We start from the raw sequence: 16,968 nt of genomic DNA on the forward strand, positions 1-16,968 counted from the left end.
ACCGGTAATACTGGTGCCATCATGAGGTCAAATGTCTGGTGTCACCGGTAATACTGGTGCCGTCATGAGGTCAAATGTCTGGTGTCACCGGTAATACTGGTGCCGTCATGAGGTCAAATGTCTGGTGTCACCGGTAATACTGGTGCCGTCATCCATGAGTTTATTAGTCATGGGAAATTCCACATCCACGTGGCAATCCTAATACACACACACTAATCAATGTTACATGGGGAAAATCATGATTGGCAAATAGCTGTGTGCTTTCTTGTTCACTTTTGCTGTGGAAATGGCTGACGTTCAAAGTCCTAACATGCACAACGTGCATAGGTGGCGGGTAATGAAGGCTAGGGTATAGGCTAAGCCTACCCAAATGTTATGCTGGGAATTAACAGTCAACTATTCACTTTTAGTTTAATACATGAGGCATTGTCTAACGGTATCTAGCTGGCTAGCTACTGATAGCTCCTGATATCAACAAATGCTCCAGCAATAGTCGAGTGCATGATACCTCCGTTAGCTAGGTAGCTCACGTTAGCTCACTGTTTATATGAAATGTCCCAGTAAACTAAATAGTTCACTGAGGTGTTGTCTTAACGTTATCTAGCCGGCTAGCTACTGATAGCTCCTGATATCAACAAATGCTCCAGCAATAGTCTAGTAGTGCATGATACCTCCGTTAGCTAGGTAGCCAACGTTAGCTCACGTTAGCTCACTGTTTACACGAAATGACCCAGTAAACTAAATAGTTAACTGAGGCGTTGTCTTAACGTTATCTAGCCGGCTAGCAGTAGCTACAAATAGCTCCTGATATCAATGTCTTATAACATTGATTCGATGCGTATTCAAAAGCCCCTGGCTTGCATCGCAGTCACGAAAGGGGCTAGCTGAGGGCATGCTGAATGTGATTTGACCAAAGCAGAGTATACACACAGACAGTGGAGCTGTTTGCAGATAGCGAGCATTTTGACTTGTTGCATGGTGGCGATGTCTCGCCGATAATACAACTACAAGTATGATTATATAATCTATATATTTTATAAAAAATAAATTAATTAATTATATATATATTTTTTTTTAATAAAACCAAAAACGATCAGTATCAGTATCTGTGGCAAAAAACGTGATCGGGGCATCCCTATTATAAATATACTATACACACACACACACCCCTATACACACACACGCACACGCACACACAGAATGCCTGCCCCCTTCCCAGTCCCCACTCTGCTGTTCTATGGCTCTGATCAGTTAGCTTGTTGTTAGCTTACGCTAACGTAACGTAAATTTCAGTCTTTAACGCAACATGGGCATAAAGGAATGGCGAGGATTGCAAAGCATGTTAGATGCATTTGACCCATTGCGGAATAAAACGGCAGGGACTTGTTTTGGGTCGCAAAATAGGTAGGGGTGGGACGATACATCGATTCAGATCGATATATCGATCTATTATCAATAATCAAATAGGATCAATGCAACGTAAAAAGGTCGATTCATATTGCGATACTCTTATTTTGAAAATCCCGCGAGTCATATCCGCCGGCGCCCAGTATTGTGAAACTCCGTGTAAACATTACGGCAGTGTTTGCGTCTGCTGTAAAGCACTACAGAGCGTCTATTTTGTGACCCGATATAAGTCTGTGAAGTTTTTTCCCTGCAACGGGTCAAATGCATCTAACATGCGTAGTGATGCACCGATGTGAAAATTGTGGCCGATACCGATAACCGATATTAATATTGCTGTTCTGGCCGATACCGATATTTACCGATGTCGATATCTCTGTATAGAAAACACTTTTTTATGATAATCAAATAAAGAGCTATTTTCCAAAACGCATATTTTTTTTACTTTTGTAACTTATTTTCAGAAATGACTGATATTTTGAAACTATTTAAGGCCAAAACATGTAAAAAGAAGAAAAAAAGATAAATAAAAAAAAATAAAAAATTTAAATATATATATTTTTTTTAATATCGGCCCTATCTTGATATCGGACCGATACCGATGTATAAAAAAACTGCCATATCGGCCGATATTATATCGGCGGCCGATATATCGTGCATCACTACATGCGTTGCATCGTCGCCATTCCTTTATGCCCACGTCGCGTTAAATATCTAAATGAACGTCACGTTGGCTGCTTAAGCTAAGCAGCTAACCCTGAGAGAGAACAGGAGAGGGGAAGGAGGAGGGGCGGGGGCAGTCTACCTTTCTGTGGGGGACTGGGGGAGGGGCATTCTGTGTGTGTGTGCGTGTGTGTGTGTGTGTGTTACTGAGGATGGACAGATAATGTTGATATTTAAACATGAATACATAATAAATTTATTCATGATCATCATGCAACATAAAACAATTGTAGGAAGTTTGAGAGGAAGGGGTTTTAGCTTGCGTGTTGTGAGTTCCAAAACATTTTACTTAAAGTTTAAAGCTCAATATATAAAAAGTGAACCGGAGGTCTATGTATTAAAAACAATAGATTGTTTTTCATTTAAATGTCTGGAAGAGCTAAAAAATAAAAACATCAATTGATATTTCCGTAGCCTTTTTTTAGTTTATCTAAATGTGACTGATTGTGTTAAATGGGCACATAATATCGCCTCATATCGATCGCAGGCACCTGAATCGTATCGTATCGTGGCAGACTTTGTGATATCGGCAAATATCGTATCGTTGTCCAAAGAATCGATATCGTATCGTATCGTGATGAAACTGGCGATTCCCACCCCTAAAAATAGGCACACTAGCCTTGCTATGTTGCAATGTCCGCATTCCAGACGCTACTGCTGTGAGCCGAGCGGATATGAATGAATGAATGAATGAAAACTTTATTTAACAGATTGCAGAATGGGTACAATACAGTACGGCTCAATACATACAATTGTTAAGGGGATGCAGACCTGAGAAAGACGTTTGTCTTGTTTCCATCAGGGTCCCCCATTTTCAATTCATATAGACATATATGACATACATGACATACAGATAGTCAGTACTGCTACATCTATACATTTATGACATACCAGATTTGCAAATACAGTACTGTTTGTGATACAGAAGGAGTCAAGAAAAGGGAGTATATACATTTGACGTAGAAACTGTACATTGGAGGTTGGGTGGGGGGGGTTGGGTACATTGGGATATTGACAATTTACATTGGAGGTGGTTGGGGGGGGGGGGGCGGGGGGCATACTGTATAAACAAGTAACACTGTACATTGAGGGGGGGGGGGGGAGACACTGTACAAACAAACACAATTGTACATTGAACTATTGACAAAACCATACTAGGTAAATGACTGTACATTGGAGGGGGTTGGAATGATTGGGTTAGGATATTTACAGGGGCCAGTGTTGAATTGCAGTCTCCCGTAGGTGTCCCTTGAGAGAGGTTTTGAAAGTGGGTAGTGATCCACATTCCTTTACAGCTTTGGGTAGGGCGTTCCACATTGATGTGGCATAATTGCGAAACGTGTTTAGTCCCTTATTTGAGCCGAATCTGGGTTTGACATGATTTGTGGAGCTCCCTCTGGTGTTGTGATCGTGGTATTCACTGACCTTTGGGAAGTATTTTGACATGTACATGGGTACCTTGGTCGTGTAGTGTATCTTGTAGACCAGGCCCATTGCAAGTTGTTGTACTCTGTCGTCTACTCTAAGCCATCCTAGGTTGTCGAAGTGGGCAGGGGTGAGGTGGGTTCTAGGAGTAAGGTCAAGCAGTAGTCTGACCAGTTTGTTTTGAGATGTTTGTAATTTTGTTTTTAGCGCCTTTGAGGTGCTTTGGTACCATGAGGTGCAAGCATAGTCGTAGTACCCCTGAATGAGTGCTCCTGCCAGAGTCTTCAGGGTGTTCTTGTTTACCAGAGAGGAGATCCGGTACAAGAATCGAGTTCGTTGGTTGACTTTTTTTATTACATTGGATGCCATTTTGTCACAGGAGAGATTAGCCTCTAGGATGGACCCCAGGTAGGTAATTTCATCTTTCCTTGTGACAATATTGTCACCCACTGTAACTGAGAAGCCGTCGGTCTTGCTGAGTTTGTTATTTGAACCGAAGAGAATGGACTCTGTTTTGCCCATGTGTAATGATAGTTTGTTATCAGCGAGCCATATGCAGATTCTGCCTAGTTCCGAGCTGAGGGTTTTTTCAACCTGTAACTTGTTCTTGTCAGAGACCAGCAGGGCTGAGTCGTCCGCAAACAGGAACAAGTTGCAGTCACAAGCTGACGACATGTCATTTGCATAAATTAGGAACAGTAGCGGTCCTAGTATGCTTCCTTGTGGAACACCACAGCTCACTGTGAGGGGGGGGGATAGGGTACCGTTTACCTCCACCATCTGTTCCCTCCCCTCAAGGTAGGATTGCATCCAGCTCACTGATAGACTATCAAAACCAATTGCTTTTAGCTTGTCAATCAGAATGGAGTGATTGACCGTGTCAAAGGCCTTTTGTAGGTCCAGCATGACCATGCCGCAGTATTTGCCTGCGTCCACCTCTTGTTTGATGTGGTCATTCAAATAGAGAAGGCATGTGTCAGTGGAGTGGGATGTTCTGAAGCCAGATTGGAATTCGTAGATTAGATTTTTTTCCGCTAGGTACTTTTCGACCTGTTCGTAGACTATTTTTTCCATGACTTTCGAGATGGGATCTCCACGGGATTTTCAAAATAAGAGTATCGCAATATTATGGTCGCACCAGAACAATTATTTGCACTCGCACGAATGCGCCCAATTATATTTTGAGGTCCCAATTCGGTCGCAATTTCGAGCCCTGTACTAGGCTTGAGTACACTTGAGAATTGTGTTGAAACAAAAGGAGAATATAAATTATGATTTTTCTTTGCATCTTTGACGGTGAATAACACCATGCTAAAAATGACCAGACATGAAAAACTGCCACTGAGCTCATTCAGCACCTTCTTGAGATCACGTGTACAAAATCTAAGCAAATTAATAAAGGGAAGGTGAGTAAACGGAAGGTTTTGTAGATACAGTAGTGAATTCTGCCATCCGGACACATGCAATTTGAAGTATTATTATAGAATATAGAATATCAGGCCTATAAATGACCTTATTATAGCCAACTCACATATCTGGATTGGGCCAAATCTTCTCTTTCCAATGACAGAGTTCAATTTGGATTTAGTATCACCAGGCATGCAGCAAGAACCATGAATTAATCTACAAGTCATTTGCTTGCAGGAAGCTGGCATGAGCTGGGCCTGGGTAATGAAATTTCAACGCTCATTCAAAGCTCAAGGACTTGTCTCCTCATATGACTACAAACAGAATTGCTGTGCTGATTCAAAATGACGGATAATCACTTGTAAATGAATGCATTTCCAAAACTAATATTTCACTAATAACACTTAATCTATTGGTAAACAAACGTATTGCTGAAAATATACACTATGACTGCCGTTTTGACAGGATTAGGGTCTTTACTCTTGGCTATGTTTGGTGAAAAAAAAACACCCTGGAGCCCCCTCAAGGACCGCACTTGAAGAGAACGACTCTCCTTGAGAACCGTTTATGTCACAAATGTATCAGTACTAAATACCTGTATGTCCCTATCCTATGCCATAAATGTCATGTATGTTGTGTATGTCATAAATGTCAATATGAATTGAAAATGGGGGACCCTGATGTAAACAAACGTCTTTCTCTGGTCTGCATCCCCTTAACAATTGTGTGTATTGAGCCGTACTGTATTGTACCCATTCTGCAATCTGTTAAATAAAGTTCATTCATTCATTCATTCATCCCCCCCCCCCCCCCCCCCCCCCGCTCAACCCTGGGCCCTCCCACCGACAGTGAGGTTAAATGTCCATTTCCCCCCTCAGCATAGTAGGCCGGGGGGCCTGGGGTGTGAGTGGAGGTGATGCACTCGTCCCTTGCCGGGAGCTCATCTTAGGCCGCCCAAATGGTGGCGGAGGCAGGGCACATTCTGGTAGGGCCGCATTTGACGCTTGCCAGGCGCATGGGCGACAAAAGACAAACACAGCTGGGTGTGTGACGCACTGACGCCAGAGGGGACCCATGTGAAAGTCATCTCACTGTCACAACAACAGTAATCCTAAACACTAACAGTCATCATCCAACTGCTCTGTGGACAAGGCTTGATATAGTCTGTTTGGCACAACATGTTGCCGCCAATCACTCCAGGACGACAACATAGAGAATAGCCAGCCTGCTGTCAGTGACTACCTTGGTACATTTGGTATCCGTTAGATCTATTTCTATAGATGTGAAATGCAAGACTCTGGACTGACTGAACTCTGTGACCATTTGCCTGAAATCTCACCGGGTGAGAGAGGCTGAGTAGCAACCTCTGGGAAACTGCTCTAGTTTCCCAATCCCTCACTTCCTTTCACAAGCTCTTCCTCCCTCTTTCCCTCCTCGACTCCTGCCTGTCCTCCTCCCTGCACCTCCTCGACTCCTGCCTGTCCTCCCTGCACCTCCTTGACTCCTGCCTGTCCTCCTCCCTGCACCTCCTCGCTGCACCTCCTCGACTCCTGCCTGTCCTCCTCGCTGCACCTCCTTGACTCCTGCCTGTCCTCCTCGCTGCACCACCTCGACTCCTGCCTGTCCTCCTCGCTGCACCTCCTCGACTCCTGCCTGTCCTCCTCGCTGCACCTCCTCGACTCCTGCCTGTCCTCCTCCCTGCACCTCCTCGACTCCTGCCTGTCCTCCTCCCTGCACCTCCTCGACTCCTGCCTGTCCTCCTCCCTGCACCTCCTCGACTCCTGCCTGTCCTCCTCCCTGCACCTCCTCGACTCCTGCCTGTCCTCCTCCCTGCACCTCCTCGACTCCTGCCTGTCCTCCCTGCACCTCCTCGACTCCTGCCTGTCCTCCCTGCACCTCCTCGACTCCTGCATGTCCTCCTCCCTGCACCTCCTCGACTCCTGCATGTCCTCCTCGCTGCACCTCCTCGACTCCTGCCTGTCCTCCCTGCACCTCCTCGACTCCTGCCTGTCCTCCCTGCACCTCCTCGACTCCTGCCTGTCCTCCTCCCTGCACCTCCTCGACTCCTGCCTGTCCTCCTCCCTGCACCTCCTCGACTCCTGCCTGTCCTCCTCCCTGCACCTCCTCGCATCTCCGTCTGGCGCCTCCAGCTTCTCTCGTTTCCACATATGTGGAGAGACACACAGACACACATAACACAAGACACCGTCATACCCACAGCCCCCCTCCACTTCTCCCCGAGAGGAGTGAGAGCAGTGTGTAGAGGGGAGGAACTGCTAAAGCCAGAAGATCTCCACCCTCTCTACTGACACACCATGCATATGTGACCCGACTGAAAACCATGACAATAAATTGTATAGATGTGTGTGCGTTCAGAGAAAATAAAAGCAAAAAAAAAACTATCCTCCCTCAGCGCCGCCCCCTCCTCCCTCGTCTACCTTCTATTCTAACAGAGTTAGACAAAGAGATTGTTTATATTGGATACCGCTCGTTCGGCTCCCCTCCCTTCGAATAACTTTTCCATGTGGGCTATCTGTTTCAACGTTGCATTCATAGAGCGCCAATTCTATCAATCGGAAAGGGGAAGAGGGGGGTTAAGCTAGGGACTTCGGCTCCCTTCCAAATGACTTGCATTTAATTTAGGGCTCAAATTCAGTTAGCCTAATGAGTCCTTCGTGGCGTTTTTTAACGGCATTACGCGACAGTGCCCCAGCTTCTAACCCAGCTGATTGGGTTTCTCTTTGGACGAGAGACTCGGGCGAGATGAAGCTCTTCTCGATCTGTACCGTAAGAGTTTCCATACACTGGTCAGTGGTCACACTTTACGAAGCTTAATAAGACCCTTCTCCGCCACCCGTGTTTACAAGGGCTGTGAACTGTAACGCTGCTCAATGTGTCGTTATATAACTACATAACATAGGACAGCAATTGCTTGGTGGGGTTAGACTAATTAGTTTTGTGGACCGTGCAGTTGGGATGGTTGAACGAAAAACCTGCTCTCGTACAACTCATTTCTATTGTACTGCATTATATCCATTATAACCATCATGCCGTGGTACTGGTAGTAGCAACAGGCGTTGTTGCAGTTTAGATGAAAGCGTTTTGGCTCATCGACAGATTGGAAAGCAATTTCACGAAGCTTTTTCGAGTGGGTGGGACAAAGTGAAGGTCTGATCCCCACATCATTCACGGAGACCAGTACAGTAAGCCTCTCTGGTTCCACGGCTGGATGTCGTCATCAAGGCATTTGGAGAGAGAGTGTGGGCTGCGGGGTCGCAGGGGGATTAGCAGGAAGTGAGGAAGTGATTAGCAGGAAGTGATGTAATCGTAGGATGGCCATCCTGACTCAGGAGTCCCGGCTGTGAAGGGTTAACCCACAGTAATCACCAGCAGCACTACAGACAGACAGACAGACAGACAGACAGAGACACACACACACACACACACACACACACACACACACACACACACACACACAGACTGAGACACCTAGGAAAAGTAAGACGGAAACGGAATGCACGCACGTCACACGCACACTGAAAAAGAGGGTGCTGCTGACGTTGCCGTTTGGCCCTTAAGCCATGTTCAAGGGCCCATCTGGACCTCATCGCCTGGGATCAATTACAGGATACAACAGAGACTAAACTAATGATCTGAGAGAGAGCGAAAGAGAGATATAGAGAGTCCAAAGGGTGATGGCCTGTAACTCGAATCTCCAAAGTTTAAATGTTGCCTCCTTATCTCTGCCATAATAACTCATCAGTAGTTGATAGAGAATATTAGCAGAAGGTCGACACTGCGAGAACCAGGAGAATCCACTTTCAACACCCCGTTTCTGTCACGCATCAAGTTTATCAACACAGAGGTAGAGAGACAGAATAGAGGAAGGGACGTGTGAGCAAAAGAAACAAATACAGCCTCAGTTGGTTGCCCCTGATGTTTTGACCAAAAACAACAGTGTTCCCTCATTTTCTCAGAATCTTGGCTTGTTGTCAGTCACCAATACCATCATCTCGATTAACCCGGCTCAAGTACCAAGACCAAAGTCCATTTTCACCAAAAGATTAGTAATGTCTTGCTTGGTTCTGTATCAATACCACTTGGGCCTGACCAATAACCTAACATTGTTAGTTAATTCCAACGAATAACAAGAGATCTAACGACATTTTAGGTATTAGACACAGCTGTAAATGAATAAGTTACAAGACTGTAGTAGCCTAGATTCTCTTCAGCTTGTCAGACTGGTTACACTATTGCCAACAACATATTATTAATATTGACTGACTGGAGTTGAAGGAATCTCTTGTGCTTCAGCCTCTCCACAGTCGGAGGTTGTTGCTCTCAGAATAGGACAATATACTCAAAACAGTTCTATGGGTCACTTCTCAACGACTGAACTCAAAGAAGTTACTGAAACACACTATATATTAAAGTGAGCTCCAGTAACTCCTTTGGGTTCAGTCGTTGAGAAGTGGCAAATATAACTGTTTTAGTATATTGACTGACTGGAGTTTGGCAGGATTGCATTCTATAATTCATATGCCTCCTATGCCTATATTATACCCACCATGCAAGGTGCCAACCTGTTCATTGTGAGGAGTTATGGTGTTAATAATAAGTGTCTTGCAGCTCAAGGACACTTCGACACACTGTCGGGAGGAGCCGGAATCGAACTGGGAACTTTTCGATTACCAGACGACTGTCGCTTACCATTCGTGCAACTTTAAAATGCATCGTCCGTAATACCATTAATGATGTAGTCCGTATCACAATGGCGGTGTTATGTGTGGTAATAGTGTTATAGTGAATGTAGCGTTAGTCACATACCTGGTTGAGATCTTGGTCCGTCAGGAGATGTAACTCCCGGGGTTTGAAGCAGTTCTGACATTTACTTTTATTGAAAATGTTCGCCTGGAATTTCCTACAGGGGTTTTCTTTCGCAGTAGACATTGTATTTCACCAAATAATTCACAGTCAAATAGGTTTGTTTTCTCTCGAGAACTCTTTGTCAACGGTAGGTGTTGTTGTAATTCCGTTTTTTTTCTTGTGCGTTTCTTATTCTTTTTTATTATTATTATCCAAATTTGGAAAACGGCCCAGCAGCGATCCAGTACATGATACAAATGATCGAACTGTTAATAATTGTGCATGAATGCAGTACAAATACAATGCTTCTCTTGTCTGTTTAGTTGTATCCAATTATTGTCTCCAGATAAATGATCGCTGGCCATCAAGGAGCCAGCCTGCTCCGCATCACTCTCTCGGTGATGAATAATAACAGTCCATGGCCTGGATCCACAAAGCGGAGTGGAGAGAGAGAGATGTGGCTAGTAGGGACTAGCTAGCAGTGGCTTCTGCCAAATCAATAACGTGATGGCCACAAACACATTTGCACCGAGTTATCATCAGCATCAAGCCCAGAGGCAAAAGGCAACAACATATACGCCCATCTGCAGCAGAAATGTCCAAAGAGGGCAGCTCGCCAGTTAGCACGCCAGCTACGATCCCACAGTCGCAGCAGTTCAGCGAAGTTCCCCCAGTGCTCCTCCTGTGTTAGCCCAGTTAGCTCGCAGGCTAGCTAATGAAATCCTCTCCCCCTCCTCGGTGGCTTCTTTAACTGGAGTTAAAAAGCGTCCAAAATCCAAATCGTCTCCGTGCCTCACTTCCAGATTTAGACACCGCGTGCAGACGAAGCACCTTTGGCCGAATCACCGATGCACAAATTAGTGTTTTTTGGGGTTGATTATTCCATGACTAGCCCGGTTAGCAGCAGCGCCCGTAGGTTTATTTTCTTTCTTTTTTTCGGGCGAGATCTCTCTCTCTCTCTCTCTCCCAATGGCTGGAGAGGTCGCGAGCTCTCACAGATTTTCTGCTGGAATGTCCTGGGATCTCGCGGTAGTAGCTCTCTACTGCCCCCCACGGAGAGAGGCCACCTCGCGTTATCATATCAACTGGTCTGGCATCAGATTTACTGCAAACATTGAACATTTGAGAACTCCGTTTTTTTGGGGGAGAGATCAAATGGGAAACAAATATTCTATCTTCTCGGTAAATTAGTTTAAATTATATCCAGTTATCATAATGTAAATGCGAGAATGATGACACAATCGTTTTTGAAGGTGCTAAAAATGCATGAATAAGCTAAACTAAACCTCTCTTTCTCCCACTCTCTCTCTCTCTCCCACTCTCTCTCTCTCTCTCTCTCTCTCTCTCTCTCTCTCTCTCTCTCTCTCTCTCCTCTCTCTCTCTCTCTCTCTCTTTCTCTTTGAATTAATGAATTAATGACAACTTTATTTAACAGATTGCAGAATGGTACAATACAGCACGGCTCAATGCACACAATTGCTAAGGGGATGCAGACCAGAGAAAGACGTTTGTCTTGTTTACATCAGGGTCCCCCATTTCCTCTCTCTCTCTCTCTCTCTCTCTCTCTCTCTCTCTCCTCTCTCTCTCTCTCTCTCTCTCTCTCTCTCTCTCTCTCTCTCTCTCTCTCTCTCTCCTCTCTCTCTCTCTCTCTCTCTCTCTCTCTCTCTCTCTCTCTCTCTCAATTAAATTACATTCAAAGTGCTTTATTGGCATGATGCATTTTACACTGCCAAAGCATACATCAACAACATAGTAATAAAAAACATTTGGTCTCAAACAATAGCCAAAACCTGCAAATCAACTGTCATCTTTAAATCTTCCAAAGACATAAAAAATACAAATAAAACATAAACACAACTAGAGTTGAACAAAGACCAATTCAAAGACAAAAACATGGTGTTCTGGTTAGAAATAGAAACTTGAACAAGTTTCTCTCGCTCTCTTTCTCTCTTTCTCCCTCTCTCTCTCTCTCTCTCTCTCTCTCTCTCTCTCTCTCTCTCTCTCTCTCTCTCTCTCTCTCTCTCTCTCTCACACACACACACACACACACACACACACACACACACACACACACACACGCACACACACACACACACACACACACACGGGAGAGAGTGCTACACATCTATTACAAGTTTCTATTTCTAACCAGAACACCAGTCACACTTAAAAAAGGACCAGTCCATTTAAAGGTAAAATACATTGCAAATGGTTGACGTTGTAACAAGATGTTTGATTCTTGGCATTGAACATGTAGCTGTGCAACACAGTAACATTTCAGTCACCCAAAGTGTGATGAAGACTATTTATCTCTAGTGTATTAGACGGGTGTTGCCACTGCATATGTTGCCCAACCTTTCATGTTGGCAACAAGAGAGCATGCCTCAGATACTATACACGACCACGTGTGTGTATTAAAGGGGAACACCACCCAAATTAAGTATCTCAATATGGTATTTCCCTGGCCTATAGGAACAATAAAATCAATATTTGTGAAGATGAAGGCGGCTGGGTGGCGCAGCGGAGATTGCGCTCGTCACCAATGCAAGAGACTCTGGTCTCGAATCCCGGTGTCAGCATTGCCTCAGGCTTGGACCAGTCCGTCATACTATCTCAATTGGCAGAGGTAGCGGGTGGAAGTCGATGGGTGGGGATTGGGACGTTGTGGACAGCGACTCCTACAGGTCGGTTGGGGGACGCCTGCACAGCAGAGACAGGAAGCAGCGGGGGAGTGTGAGCCTCCCATGCGTTACAACCTCACCACTGGGAGTCCGCGCTGTCTGGTGAAAAGATGCGACAGGCTGCCTCCTCCTCGTGTACCGGAGGGGACACGTGATGCAAGGCTTCTATCCTCCCTACGACCGACCAGTGGGAGGCATAGTCGAGCAACGTTCAAGACAGGGGAGGGGAGAATTGGAAATACGAAATTGGGATGGGAGAAAAATAAGGAGAAAAAGTGGATAAAAAAAAATATATATTTGTGAAGATGATCTACTCTCTTCCAAAGCCATAAACCAGAGAAGTAAACGTGTGATGGCATAAGGTATATGGAGCTGCTCCATAGACAGATGAATGGGAGTTTGTATACCCAAATTTTCTTTATTCTATAGTAGTGTTTTCAGTTCTGAAGCATAAAATGTATCCCTATACTCAAAACACAGTCCCGTGGGTGCTCTCATTGTCCCCTTTAACCATCTTTCCAAATTCATTGTCTATGGAGCAGCTCTAGATTTTGTAATTTGATACCATCACAGATTTGCCTTTTAGCACTGTATTTTTTGGATTTGGGAGAGAGTTGTTTTCACTAATATTTCCGGACCTCACTAATATTTCCGGACCATCTTAAATTGGGGTGTAGTACCCCTTTAATGGCTGACTCTAAAAAATTGTAGCCCAGTAGTGGATCTGGTAGTCAGGGACAAGGAGAGAGTGGTGGGAATGTACTAGTGGACGCAGGGTCGCAGGGGGAGAGAGAGAAAGAGAGAGAGAGAGAGAGAGAGAGAGAGAGAGAGAGAGAGAGAGAGAGAGAGAGAGAGAGAGAGAGAGAGAAGGGCTAATACTCTGTTACCTAACTGCTCCCGGAAAACAACAGTCATCTCCAGTGAAGGATTAACTCCTTGCCCATGCTGTAACCAAGAATAACACAGATTACAGGTATATGTGTGCGTGTGTGTGTGTGTGTGTGTGTGTGTGTGTGTGTGTGTGTGTGTGTGTGTGTGTGTGTGTGTGTGTGTGTGTGGTTGGTTGGTTGCTCTGGATGTGCACCATGCACTGACTAAATACCACTTGGGTCTATTGATGTGTCAAACCATACATGGGGATGTGTTATTATGGGTGGAGGGTTGATCTCTAGAGAAGGCTGCTGTATTTACGGACATAAATCATCTTTCTGTTTTTCATTGTGGCTTAGCTTGATTCGTTCCCCCCCCCCCCCCCCCCCCCAAGTAAAGTAGGGCAGCTAAGGTCATCCATTGCTTCTACACATATGGATCTCATCAGCCCCCCCCTAGGGGTATCCAATGACAATATCCTGGAGGTGACATAGTGCAAGGCATCCCGTGCAGAGTGCAGGGCCCGGCCAGAAGAATATATTTAGCAGCTCTCCTCAGATACACTTTCGATGGCAAGTGTTTTAGCAGAGCCACCAGATACAGATCCTCCCCTCCTGCCAGACCTGCATAACCAAAAAACATTTAGACAAGAAATAACATTATTTGTTGCCATTATTTTTAACAGAACGCCTGCCTGGGGTTTGTATTTTATTTCTAACCTCGCTGTACAAAAGAAGTAAAGCTACAAGCACAAAACCAACACTGGCATGTCCCGTCCAGCTAGATATCCTCTTAACACGGGCCCTCTTGAGGATGATTTGCCCACCGGCGCGACGCACCACTTTGCCGACCTCTAGCGGCTCGGGTGTGCATATATTTTACGAACTATTAAAGCCCTATTTGTTGCCTGTCGATTGCCGTTTCAGGCGACAAAATCTGTTCAGCGGTTCTCGAGTTACATGCCGATATGTGAGGCGTGCGCCAAAGTACACGGCAGACTTTCTTATTTTTTCGAATACCACCCTCATTTGGCGATCTCGAAAATTATTGGACAGGGTTGTAACCAATGAGTGTGGCTTTCCAATGATACCCCACATGGGGATGCGCGAATCAGGGATCTAGGTGAAAAGTCACGAGCAAAAACAGGAAGAGATAAAACCGTGGAATGCATTGGAGTCAATGAGAAAACTGAAACCTGCAGAGCTTTTTTTTTCTCCCAGTTTACCAAAATCGCTCCTAATCACTCATTTCTGAACGGATTTTTATGAAATTTGGACTACATAAGACTTCAGGCTATGGACCCACAGTGTTTTCCCAGCCATACCAATTTTCTGGGATATATACTTTTGGATATTGCAACTACTACAGTAAAACATGAGTAACAAGTTCAGACCTATATGTTACTCTATTTCATTAGCACTAAAAGTGAATTTTCTTTATTGTATATGTTATTTTCAAAACAGACCAGGCTCATGCATGTGCTATAAGTTTAATGTATAGTATTTTGGTTTGAAAAAAAAGTATGCAGTCCTCAAGTTCAAGTAAAAAAAAAATCCACTTTTCTGCCTGCTTGTTAAAGAGGATATACACACGGTGCAAAGAGCATTGGGCTATAGGTTCGTTTACACCTTGGCACACGCATCAGTCACTCCAAAGCATATCGTATCTCGTCTGCTTTGAACAAAATGAACTGAATGATTCCATAGGTTGAAACATGACCTGCGTTAACGCCTGGTGTCATCCTTCCTTGTGTGAATAGGAAAATACAAGTGTTGACTATAGTCCCCGGGTCAGACAGACGATACAGGGCCTTAGGTCCATTCCTCAGCTATACTGGACATGTATCAGTAGGTTGGTTGTCACACTAATCATAATAATCATCATATGTTGTGTATTTTCTCTATTGTGGAGGAAATATTCTTATTGGCATTATATCAATTTATACGCTTTTGAAACCAAGTCAGAAATCTGGGTGTTGTTATTGACTCAGATCTAAATTTGAACACCAACATCAAGTCTATAACAAAATCGGCCTATTATCATCTTTAAGTCAAGTCAAGTCAAGTGTTCCTTTATTAATCAAGTGTCATAGCAGCATGACATGGGGGAGGGGGGGAAGGGTACAGGTAGGATAGGTAGTAATAATAATAGAACATAGAACAAAGTGCAAGTAATAATGATAATAGTGATAACAGTAGTAGTAGTAGTAGTAGTAGTAGTAGTAGTAGTAGTAGTAGTAGTAGTAGACAGTAGACAGTAGTAGTAGTAGTAGTAGTAGTAGTAGTAGTAGTAGTAGTAGTAGTAGTAGTAGTAGTAGTAGTAGTAGTAGTAGTAGTAGTAGTAGTAGTAGTAGTAGTAGTAGTGGTAGTGGTAGTGGTAGTGGTAGTGGTAGTAGTAGTAGTAGTAGTAGTAGTAGTAGTAGTAGTAGTAGTAGTAGTAGTAGTAGTAGTAGTAGTAGTAGTAGTAGTAGTAGTAGTAGTAGTAGTAGTGGTAGTAGTGAACAGTAGTAAGTGGCAGGATTTGATCAGACAGTAGTAATAGTGATGATGGTATACATGGTCCAAACTTGAACTTGAACCGTAGTAATACACTGCATCAAAGTCTGTGCAGTGTTTAATATTATAGCAGGAATTAGAGGATACATGTCCAATCAAGACCTACAGTAGAAAAACGAATTGATTGATTGATTGATTGATTGATTGATTGATTGATTGATTGATTGATTGATTGATTGATTGAAAATTGTATTAACAGATTGCAGAATGGGTACAATACAGTACGGCTCAATACACACAATTGTTAAGGGGATGCAGACCAGAGAAATACTTTCGTCTTGTTTACATCAGGGTCCCCCAATTCACACTTTCATTTCCAGTAGGTTAGACTACTGTAATAGTGTTTTGTCAGGCCTTCTCAAAAAAACATTTGAGCAACTACAGCTCATTCAGAAGGCTGCAACTACAATTCTAACAAAGGCTAAGAAAACATATTACACCAGTTCTCAGGTATCTGCACTGGCTACCAGTCACATAATTCACTTCAAAATAGTGAAAATACTGTTACTCATCTATAAATCATCTTAATGGTTTAGTGTCAAAATACATCTCTGACTTGCTTCCATACTGTGAACCCTCTAGACTTCGTAGGTCATCAGGGAGCGGTCTGCTAACTGTTCCTAGGATTAAAACAAAACACGATGGAGTTCAGTTATTACGCTACAAGGATAAGGATTGGAATAAACTTCCGGGAAGATCTTAGATCTTTCCCAACTCACCGTGCCTTTAATTGGAACTAAATTGCTGCGAATAATTGCTCTCTAACTCTAAAACTGTGAATTGTTTTATTTTTTAATGTCTTTTATTGCTTTTTAAATCCTTTTTTAAATGCTCTTTCCTTTGTATCCGTTTCATGTAAAGCACTTTGAATTGCGTCCGTGTATGAAATGTGTGATATAAATAAACGTACCTCGCCTTGTCTCGCATTACGCTGTGAACGAGCCTTGCCTTGAATGAGCTCTGACACGATCTATCGCTGTCCCCTCAATTACATCCCCTCAGCTATGAATTACCATGTTCAATCACTCCCTGTTGTA

At 43.9% G+C, this 16,968-nt stretch overlaps 2 protein-coding genes across 4 annotated transcripts in view; one reads left to right on the forward strand and one right to left on the reverse strand.

Moving 5' to 3' along the window:
* The window catches only part of LOC311235974 (myosin phosphatase Rho interacting protein), a 106,625-nt gene extending 95,863 nt beyond the window's left edge, over window positions 1-10,762 (reverse strand). Inside the window, exon 1 of one of the 2 annotated variants that reach the window (XM_084323521.1) lies at window positions 9,787-10,762. In XM_084323521.1, the coding sequence (XP_084179647.1) occupies window positions 9,787-9,909 (123 nt within the window). In that variant the 5' untranslated portion in view covers window positions 9,910-10,762. The remainder of the gene's footprint in view (window positions 1-9,786) is intronic. The other variant, XM_084323522.1, reaches the window with a different exon arrangement.
* A 2,590-nt stretch (window positions 10,763-13,352) lies between these two features.
* dhrs7cb (dehydrogenase/reductase (SDR family) member 7Cb) overlaps window positions 13,353-16,968 on the forward strand; it is a 10,767-nt gene continuing 7,151 nt past the window's right edge. The window contains exon 1 of one of the 2 annotated variants that reach the window (XM_084322763.1): window positions 13,353-13,453. The gene's annotated coding sequence lies outside the window, so the exon portion shown is untranslated. Of the gene's footprint in view, window positions 13,480-16,968 lie in introns of both variants that reach the window. The other variant, XM_084322764.1, reaches the window with a different exon arrangement.

The sequence above is a fragment of the Notolepis coatsorum genome (genome assembly GCF_963971535.1).
Source record: "Notolepis coatsorum genome assembly, chromosome: 10".
Classification (NCBI taxonomy): Eukaryota; Metazoa; Chordata; class Actinopteri; order Aulopiformes; family Paralepididae; genus Notolepis; species Notolepis coatsorum.